The sequence below is a fragment of the Ostrinia nubilalis genome, chromosome 25, assembly GCF_963855985.1.
Source record: "Ostrinia nubilalis chromosome 25, ilOstNubi1.1, whole genome shotgun sequence".
Classification (NCBI taxonomy): Eukaryota; Metazoa; Arthropoda; class Insecta; order Lepidoptera; family Crambidae; genus Ostrinia; species Ostrinia nubilalis.
The window spans coordinates 3841924-3852711 of record NC_087112.1 but is presented as its reverse complement, the minus strand read 5'-3'; the positions used below and the strand labels follow the sequence as shown (position 1 = coordinate 3852711).

At 40.1% G+C, this 10788-nt stretch overlaps 2 protein-coding genes across 3 annotated transcripts in view; one reads left to right on the top strand and one right to left on the bottom strand.

The window, feature by feature from the left end:
- Positions 1-9319, top strand: part of LOC135084133 (uncharacterized) — a 21339-nt gene extending 12020 nt beyond the window's left edge. Inside the window, exons 2-5 of one of the 2 annotated variants that reach the window (XM_063978876.1) lie at positions 1910-2014; positions 2681-2819; positions 3838-4064; positions 6377-9319. In XM_063978876.1, the coding sequence (XP_063834946.1) occupies positions 1910-2014; positions 2681-2819; positions 3838-4064; positions 6377-7345 (1440 nt within the window). In that variant the 3' untranslated portion in view covers positions 7346-9319. Of the gene's footprint in view, positions 1-1898; positions 2015-2680; positions 2820-3837; positions 4065-6376 lie in introns of those variants that run through there. The other variant, XM_063978877.1, reaches the window with a different exon arrangement.
- On the bottom strand, positions 9313-10788 carry LOC135084134 (uncharacterized). The gene is made up of 2 exons (XM_063978878.1): positions 10521-10788; positions 9313-9977 (listed from the first exon to the last, which is right to left on the bottom strand). The coding sequence occupies exons 1-2, from the start codon at positions 10702-10704 to the stop codon at positions 9427-9429; spliced, it is 735 nt and encodes a 244-aa protein (XP_063834948.1). The 5' UTR covers positions 10705-10788; the 3' UTR covers positions 9313-9426.

Below are 10788 nucleotides of genomic sequence, written 5' to 3'. Positions count from 1 at the left end.
TGACGCGTCCGATTGCGATGATAAGCCCTATCATCACCAGGTGATAATGTCGTAGTGTTGGCGCTGCCCGTTCAACTAGTATGCCTATTTTGTAGAACGTGCACGCCTCGATTTTTTTTGTCCGACAACGCCTTATTCATAACTTCATACTTTGATGACAGACTACACTAAAATTGTTGAGAATTGAAACATCACGGTATGTTGTTTATGAATAAAGGCCATCGTTCTGTGCTGATGCCTTTTATCTTCACCCAATGTAGACGCGACAATATAACCACAGATATTATACTTAGTTTCAATGAATTACTGAGAGATTTACATTCTTCCAAAATTTTTCACTTGTTATTTAAATTACATTAAATAAAAAAGCCTAATAGGCGATTAAAAAAATGTCGTCTGTCAATTAAAGTCTATAGATAGAGAGCGAGAGAGACATCGATTGAAGTTACCCAGCAGCTTTGAACAAAAATATTATTAAACCAAAGCATAACAACTTGACTGTAAAACATAGACAACAACGTAAGGCTTCAATGCTTCTTATTTTGCGTTAAATCTGTGTTAATTGCTACAATAACACAATAATGTCGCCTCTATATTGCTGGCATTTACCACAAACGATCCACGGACGTGTTCTAGGTCTTATATTAATTGCCCCTTCTTCATTTGAGTCTTTTCATTTATGATTTCACATCACCCAAAGTTCTTCGGGAGTCTTTTCTTTCTAATCATTGTTTAGCTGGTTAGATTTTTTAAATTTTAATTGTGCATGAGGAATTATTCCCCAGTCATTGTCGAGTATACTCCTGCATTTAGTCGTGCATGTCCCTTTCATACGAATATCATTGTTATTGAATAGTTATCTTCATTAGTTGATGTTCTTAAAATGTTTTATTAAATAAATCGATGTACTTATTAACTAAACGTGTTAAGGCACAGATTAAATAGATTTTCAGAAGTCTCACTCCTTAGAAATTTCAAAGAAAAGACTACTCTATTTCGTGTAGATAGAGACGTTTATTCATAAGTCTCGTGGATTAGATACAGAAGTTGCCTAATATAGCCTATGCTTAAAAGATAATGAACCTAATTAGTATGCGCGAGAGTTTCTTATACATTTACTAACAAAAGCACCGTTATATTCTGAAACTCGTTTCACTAAGGGGTGAGACAGACCTGGTATAATCGCAAGATGTACCGCTTTGCCGTATCGATCACAGTTTTTTGTTACATCAAGTCATTATTAGGCTTTTATAAATCATCCAGGTGGCTTTATGCTTGCCATAAATGTGTTATTAATATTATTAACCTCTTGGTTATAGTTACTTTCTTGAATCTCATTGTTTTCGTTTACAGTTTATTGATAATTTTTAGGTCTACACTTGCGTCAATTTTGTGCCCCTATATCTAGCCAGGGAATACGCCCATTTGAACCCTATGCGTTACATAATACGCCCATTTGAACCCTATGCGTTACATAATAGCGTCTTTATTCAGATCGTTTTTTTCTTGTCTTCTAGAAATATAAGGCTACCTAATTGGCCTGTTCCTTCCAAAACAAAATGTCACCCTTTCTTGATGGGCTTTACCCGCATCTAGGTTAAGTAAATATTGTGTAATCTAAACATTTAATTGTAAATGCATTTAATTAAAATATACCTTCTAAAAGAAGTCTACTAAAAATGATCTAATACAGAATAGTATGTTATCATTTGATCAAATTATGTTTGGTCCAATTTCTTCAAAATTATGACTTCAAACTGACGTCAAAGATGAGAGAAAAAAAAGTCTGTAATGTTATTAGACCAAACACGTTCCTCAATTGATGAACATTACACACATATTCCCCATTGATGCAAGTGTCGACAAACCCCTGTAGATGTCCATTATAACTGATAAAGTCTACGCACAGGTGGTGCAGAGGAGAGACGGGACCAGACAACACCGGCTCACCCACGTCTCAGCCGCCGCGTTGAGGCACAAATACGCTATACTGGAGCACGAATTGAGGCTACAGGTAAGGCTACCTAAGTAAACTCAGACAAACGTTACTTCGACATTACGTTACTCCGACACTTCTTAATATCGACATGACTTTACTTCGACACTACACTACTCAGACAAAGGATATTCGCCTTCGCCTCAGAGTTCAGTTTTTGAGCCAGAAGAACAGGTAATATAAAACTCCAATTTTTAAGACTTCAAAAATTTTATAGGTTACATGCTTTTTTTATATGTTTCTTACCTTAGAAATCTGTTATTCGTAAACAGTTTTAAATTGAACAGATATTAGGTTGATCCGTTCCTTTTGAAGTGGTAGAAAAGTTAAGTTACTAAATAACAATTTCAATACACAACTTTAGTTAATTTACCATTATGATTGATATTTTCGAAGTCGGTCAAAATTAAAATTTGGCTAGTTATAAAAAGAAACGTCGCACCCATATCATTAAGTTAGGCCCAGAAAACACGGTGAAACGCAATTGAAACGAAACTGCAACTTCTAGTTACTTTTGAGTTGCTTCTAAGTTTCTGCCATAGCGTCCGTTGAGAGACTACACATGACGCGACCAGTTTGAAAGCGGTTTGAACTGTTGTGTTCTGGGCCTAAAGGGTGATGATTTTATAATATACCAGATTCGGCTGATTGTGGCCTCATCAATATAAACTTTGTTTCCCTCAGAAATCACTATCGGAGGAGTGCGAAGACTTAGGTGTGGACTCGCCGTCTGCGTCGGAACTGTTCCCTGAAGCGGAGTTGCTGTTCGCCGCGTCGCCTGCGCACGATCACAACCAAGAGCAGGGGCATCATTCGCACACACGTAAGGAGCTATCTTTTTATACAGGGTGGAATTTTAAAATGCCACCTGGAAGGAAAGTACTCATAATGCTGTAGATAGATTTTTTTTACTGAAAGGAAACATCCCTTTATTTTTGAAAAGAAAGAACTGCATTCAAATATTTTCTAGCATACAATGTCGTACATAATTAAAATAATTTAAGATTTCATGGTTTTCCTTTCGTTTGATTTATCATGTTTGTTAGAGAGATTTCATCCTTATACTTAACCCTAACGATCGAGGCAATGAAAATTCAGGGTGTAATTTTTAACAGATTTCAGTTGGGTTAATTCCCGGCTGTGGCAAGCAATTTTTGGAAATCTTTGAATGCAGTTCAATTTCTTTCCAAAAATAAAGATATGTTTTCTTTGAGAAAAAAATTCTATCTACAATATTAAGAGGTGGCACCAGGTGGCATTACAAAATTCCACTCTGTATAACAAGCTTTCTTCCCGCGGCTTCACCCACTAGGGACTACAATCTCTTGTTTCTCTATATGAACTTTCGACCCTGATTCATCTTGCCCGGTTAGCTACAGTTAAAAAAATTAACTACTTCTGGGTCCGAGCAAAAGGGAGAAGTAGACAACAGCACATCAAGGTAACAGTGGCATCTTATTTTGCAACAAAAATAGTCTTTGCTGTCGACTGTAGACTGGCAAATAAACGCACTCCAACCTCACCTGATAAAGCGATATCTCATCATCATCATCATCATCATCATCTCAGCCATAGGACGTCCACTGCTGAAATGGGCCTCCTCCAATGCTTTTCAGGTTGGTAGCGGCCTGCGTCCAGCGGTTTCGTGCTACCTTAATGATGTCGTCGGTCCACCTTCAAGCGATATCTATCTGCATTTAAATGCTGCAACTAACTGAAATTTAAAAAAAACATGATTTAAGTGCTCATAATTATTAGCGCCACTGTCACACCCACTAGCGTAACCACGTCTTACATCAGCGCTAACTAGTCACCGCTAATCAAATCTTTCCACCTTCCAGCTCAACCAAACCACATCCAAGCTAGCATCCCGCAACCAGACATGGACGACCAGATAGCCACCGACCAGTTACTATCCCGGGAGGATATCCCGGACGACCAGCAGGAGATTCCGATAGGCTTGGAGGATGTGGTGGGGACGCCCTTACCAGCGCCTCTGGACGCGGAGGAGTTTGCTAGGGCACACCCTAATACGACTTTCCACAGTGAGCCGACGGATGATGGCGAGGTGAGCTATAGAGGATTGTTTGAGTGGCTTATGCCCGTTTTCACCATCAATCCCTAATTTTTAAATGACCCCTATGAAAACAAAATTCCTGTTATGTGTTACCATAGGGGTCACTTAAAAATTAGGGATTGATGGTGAAAACGAGCATTAGCATTAAAGGGAAATGGTAATTGAGAAGTTTAGACATTAATTAGTATACTATGACAATGTCATATACAGTGTCGACATCCCACCAGCTCGCACTGAGCGTTTTTCTAACATAGCTGCCTTGTTCTGCATAAAAAAATAATAATTGTAAGTCAATAAACTACTTGTATCACTTATCTGTGAGTGACTGAAGTGCCATGTTTACTTAAAAATACTGGTCTATTTATGAGCTGTTCAGGCACTAAACTCGCACAACATAGCAAATGAAAACTAAAACTAAATATATCTACACTCGCGAGCAAAAGTATGGAATCACTTACATGAAGTTGTTTCCACGCGATCTTGAGTACTAACGAATTTGTTAGTAACAAAAAAAGTGGCACCATTTTAAAGATTAAACTTTTATCTTTAAATTGATATCAAATTCATTTAAATCACACCAGTATTTAAAAAGATATCCCGGCTGATGTGAAGAAGTAAGGAAAAATACATGTATCAGCTGTTTGATACGTCGCGAATTGCGGCCTATTTACCCCCTATAAAAGCACGCGTTTTCAGATTTTTGTTTTCACACGTTGATTCATACACATCTCCGCTTCTTTTGACACTTTACCTGGGATTCTACACCTTCAGAAGCAGCACAAATCGTTGCACTATTGCAAGAAAGGCTCAGCTAGCGGGCTGTCGCACATCAGCTCCACATAAGCCAGTCCTGGGTTTCGAAAGTTTCAAGACGCTTTCGGGAGACTAGTGGCTTTATCCCGAGATCAAGTTCTGAACAGCGCCGGTGGACATCGCAGAGGGAAGACCGTTTTTTCATGTCAACCTCTATGAAATCGTCATTTGACTGGAATCGATGTCCATCAAGAGCTCAGAAATGTTCGTAAGATAGCTGTTAGCGAGTGGACAGTTCGTCTAAGATATAAGCAATAGAATTTGACTCCAAAAAGGCCTGCCACAGGCTCGAAACTGACGGCAGGTCACCGATAAGCACCTTTTCAATTTGCTCGTGCACATCACGATGGGAAGTCGAGCAAACCACCCCCATAAGCCACTGTTTCAGCGAACCAGCACTGCACAAATCGCTCCTCAGGCCGCCTATAAACCCGACCTCTTCGACTGCTGCCCTGCAAACACAGTTTGCATTCATCGGAGAACAGAACTCGCCTCCATTACTCGCCTTCCCATCGTGATGTGCACGAGCAAATTGAAAAGGTGCTTATCGGTGACCTGCCGTCAGTTTCGAGCCTGTGGCAGGCCTTTTTGGAGTCAAATTCTATTGCTTATATCTTAGACTAGCTTTCCGCCCGCGGCTTCGCGTGCGTTGACCCCTGAACCCTATGTTCTTCCAAAATAAAATTTAGCCTATGTTACTCGTGGATAATGTAGCTTTCGAATGGTGAAAGAATTTTTAAAAACGGTCCAGTAGTTTTTGAGCCTATTCATTACAACCAAACAAACAAACAAAGTTTTCCTCTTTATAATATTAGTGTAGACGAACTGTCCACTCGCTAACAGCTATCCTACGAACATTTCTGAGCTCTTGCTGGATGTCGATTCCAGTCAAATGACGATTTCATAGAGAGGTTGACATGAAAACACGGTCTTCCCTCTGCGATGTGTACCGGCGCTGTTCAGAACATGGTCTTGGGATAAAGCCACCAGTCTCCCGAAAGCGTCTTAAAACTTTCGAAACCCAGGACTGGCTTATGTGGCGCTGACGTGCGACAGCCCGCTGGCTGAACCCTTCTTGCAATAGTGCAACGATTTGTGCTGCTTCTGAAGGTGTAGAATCCCAGGTAAAGTGTCAAAAGAAGCGGAGATGTGTATGAATCAACGTGTGAAAGCAAAAATCCGAAAACGCGTGCTTTTATAGGGGGTAAATAGGCCACAACTCGCGACATATCAAACAGTTGATACATGTCTTTTTCGTTACTTCTTCACATCAGCCGGGATATCTTTTTAAATACTGGTGTGATTTAAATGAATTTGGTATCAATTTAAAGATAAAAGTTTAATCTTTAAAATGGTGCCACTTTTTTTGTTCCTAACAAATTCGTTAGTACACAAGATCGCGTGAAAACAACTTCATGTAAGTGATTCCATACTTTTGCTCGCGAGTGTACTTATTCAAGTGGTTACTCACCTATTTTATCTACTGCCAGGTACAGCAATTCACGATAAGCGGGCTGAAGGCGCGTCACATAACGTCCACGATATTCCACGCCACACGCGCGCCAGCCACCGTTCTTATGGCGGCTCCTCAGACCACCGTCATATCCCAAGCGCCGCCTGACGCTGCTCACACCGTCAAGTATGATACTTTAGACAACATGATACATACCATACCTTCCCACAATGGGAATATCAACCTATCCTCGGTCCTCGTCAAAGATGAAGGCCTTACCAGGTTTGATCTACTTAACGACACGAGAGAACTACACCTGTCGAATACAGCGTCAACAATAGTACACTCTGCGGGCAACGCGACGCAAGTCATCAGGCGAGTGTGCTACGAAGACGACAAACGATTCCTCATGGATGAACCTGAAGCTTTGATAGCTGGAGATGACGCAAAGATGATCGGAGAAGACAGCCGCGACGAGACTCTGCAGTCGATGGCGGATGTAGAAGATGATAGGTCCTCGCCGGAACGCCACGCGGAATTGTTTTGGGAGTCGAATTCCGCGTCAGAACGGTCAGACGGCAGGCGGCCTCTCGACTTTAGTAGTGACAGCGAGAAATGCTGCAAGAGTCCGTCGTATGATGAGACTAATTCAACCGATTCCAGCGGAGTCGGCACCCATATGAGATTGGATTCGGTCATCAAAGACGCGAGGGGAATGGAACGCACTGGCAGCGCTGACGGGTCCTCCGCTGATGATAACCACCCGCCGCTTCGCACGTACCCGCCTAAAAGAACTTACCATCCAATCGACGGGGATATGGAGCGCAGCCTGTCCGGGAAAACCCGGGCTGGGGAAAGATCTCCGGGCGACCCGGACAGCCGGCGTCGAGCGTCCGGACGCGGCGTGGTCAAGCGCGGCTGCCATTGCTGCAACGGCTCCCCTGCCCCCTCCCGCCCCAAGAAATCGCGACAGCGAAAACCAACCATTGACTTCACGACGAATTAAGACTTAATCCCCCTTATTACAAAAAGTTAGACTCGGTTTTAACCCTGGTTTAAATTGCCATTCAGTATGGAAATAACATTTTAAACCAGAGTTCCGTTCGTCCCGGGAACTTTTTTGTAATAAGGCCCTATGTGATCTATTTGTACTTCGGGCGCCAGACGCCCCCCAGACTGAACTGCGATCTCTTTACTGATGAGGTTACACTTCTTTAGGTAATAAAATTGTTGAAATTGTTTTGTATATAATTTTATATGTAACTACCGGTAGCTAAGTTCGCGTCGGATACTATGCGATGTATTTTGTTAATGTTTACTTACGTTCGAGTTAGTAGTTCCTTTTAGGTGTTATTTTTCGCTAAGTTTTTACTAAAGTGTCACCTATGAGTTCAAATTTGTTTCTTGCGGATCGAGATAAGTTTTTTAATGATTGTTAAAACTTTACTTCTTGTAATATATCCATATACATATTGTATTGATATGTAACTGTATAAAAATGTATTTCTATAGGTTACCTCCATTATAGAAGTAAGCGTTTCCGTTAGTGAATACAGGCCATACTCAAATGTGAATTTAATCGTCTTTTAGCGGTATAGTGATAATGTATTTAGTTGAATCATAGCTCTTCATATAAATGATGCTAGACTGATGTTGTCGTTCGGTTAGCGTAGCCACGCGTTGGGCGCCAACGTTTTGTACTTGTTTCGTTTTGGTACTGTATTAACGCTTAGCTTTAGTTGGTAAGCAACTTCCACGAGAACTGCACAAATTGAAAGATTCAAAGACGACGGGAGCTTTAAAGTTTAAACTTCATGCGTGTTATTTTTGAGATTTCCTTTTTGGTAAACATTATTCGTGGTAATATCCGTGCCAATGCGAGTTTGTCGCGGTTTTCTGCGCTTGTTCCAAAGGGCGTTGTCGCTATATTATTATATAAATTATTAACATTTTATAGTAGCGATGTGTTAAGCTAGTGTGAATTTGATATCCATGTAAATATACTTCGTCCCCGCGTTGTTCAAGGGGGTCTCTAGTCACTATAGTACCGATATAATAGTGTTTATCTACGATACCGAGGAGCCCAGTGGTGTACTTTTGCCCACGGCTTTGTTTGGCTCTGAGCCGTATACAGTTTATTTCACGCAGTATTTTATCGCTTATGTATATAAAATGCCCATGTATCGATTCACGTCGCGACATTTATCAGCGAAAATCTAATTTCGCGGTTAAGGGCGACTCATTCCGAATTGTATATAGAGAGAGGGGTGTTTAAAATTAGTGAATTTAGTGGGCGGACGTATTATAGTGAAAATTGTAACTGAAATGCACTCAATGGGTTGGCGAATAAACAATATTTCAGAAATTCATGTAGCTGTAAGATAGGAGTATTAGGGAAAGAAGACGAAGGCACTAATCAATCCAGTGTAATGATTATTGTATTTTATCGACAACTCGATGTAAATCGTTCCGTTTTGGATAGTAATTTTCTGCCATCTTTTAACGTAAGATTCAATTTTTATATAATCCAATATGATGTTGTTATTGTTCGAAACGTTGTAGGTGAATTTACCTCCGATATTACTATCAAACATACAGTATTCAATGCGTTTTTGTTAAACTTTTCACTTAGAACTTATTAGCTGTAAAGAAAACTAATCTTTAGGAAGTTTCATCATTATTTTTTTTATTAATTGAACCTGATGTTTTCTTGTTTATGTAAACTTATTTTTAAAACTGCTGCAGACGAAAATGATCATTAAAATGTATCTTTTAAAAAGTCCTATGTTTTTATTTATATGTTCACTAATTAGTTTCCTTCGTTGCCGGGCTCAGTCCGGCATCGTTTGTCTTGTTGGTTTTTGCGGGTAGATATAATATTCTTGTAAATATACACACTTGTAGTTTAAATATTGAATTTAAAAATTGTATGAGAAACACGTGATGTTCTGGATAATAAATGATACAAGAATATAAACAATCACATTGTTTTGGATTTATTGCTCCTTTCAGCCAGCTCTATAGTCTTTTGTCAATCACATAGTAAAAATTTTATTCCTTGTCTTTAAAAATAGTCCTTAAAATTGTCTATGGGTCACCATTACTCCATCTTCTATTCTCCTTCAGTTTCTTCATGACGTTCAGAACCTCTATCCTAAACTCCAGCCGCTCATCCTCATTGTACTTCACTACAGTAGGCAATAAAGACGCGAAGAACGCCTCATCCTCATTCATCAACCGGGGGTCACTATCCTCAACCTCTACGAAATCTATGTCGTTACTAGATTCGTAAACCTTCGTCTGTTCTGCCGTCTCCTTCTTTTTAGATCTCTTTCTCGTACTGTGACTCTCTTTAAAGCTAGTCTCTTGTACTGGGGTACACGAGTCGTCGCTTTTTTCCAGTCTTTTCGACCTTTTTCGGGGTTCAATTTCTCCCTCACTCGGGTTTTCTTCTTTCATATAAGGCACGTTGACTTCCTCAACGAATTCTTCCTCATGGTCCTCTCCTCGGATCTCACTGATAAGGAATTTGAGGAGGTCGTAGTAAATGTACCGTCGCTTCGACTTGCCCATCTTCGCTCGGAGGCTTTTCACGAACGTGTCGCGAATGTTCGTCCATTTGTTGACGATGTGCTCGCCTGGAAATAGAGGCACGAATTAAGGATCGAATAACAAATGCATACGACTCACATATTTACGCAAACTACCTAGTTACATCCCTTCTTCCTGCAAGTCTTCTCTTAGATAAAAAAGAATTAAAAAAAAATGTTTTTTATTCCCGTAAATATAAATTTTAATTAATTTATTAATCCCATCAGTGGGGACGGTAGTAGGTACTAATAAATAAAACACATGCAACAACTAAGTACGAGTACAACATAATCAAGAAGTAACTTTTCCTAAAATACACAGAATGCTAAGCAAGAGATGTGATACGCGTCTAGTTTGAGAGCCCCTTGTTAGCGTTGTTAGCCCATAAAACAACAAAAGCCGTGTGGACTGTGGACACTGCCGCAAGAGTGACCTTACGCAGGCAGGGAAAAAATCGTAACGTTGCAAAACGGACAACAAGAGACACATTCAATCATGGAAAGAAACATTGACATGTAATACATGTTTATATTGCAGCCTTACTTATAAGCTGTTAATTAAAATTAGGTTAAAAAACTGTTTTCACTAACCTGTCAGCCGTTTTTCCTCCGGTGGCAGCAGCTCGTAACTCTCGTCCATCAAGCTGAATATTTCTTCCCACGCATTGCGCCTTTCCAAACGGTCTTTGTACACTTCCAAGCTCTTATTCCAAAGGCACGGACGGTCCCTCACGCCTTGAATTAGTGTTTTAACGTCGTATTTGAACTCTTTCATACTTAAAACTGTTTATAAAATCGTAAACAACTTATTTCCACACTGTTTACACTGCTCAAGTCGACACGTCACTGACGCCATTCG

Coding starts and splice junctions, on each gene's coding strand:
- LOC135084134 (XM_063978878.1), bottom strand. CDS start 10,704: ATGAAAGAGTTCAAATACGACGTTAAAACACTAATTCAAGGCGTGAGG. Junction 9,978..10,520: donor GGAGGAAAAACGGCTGACAG/GTTAGTGAAAAC, acceptor CTCTATTTCCAG/GCGAGCACATCGTCAACAAA.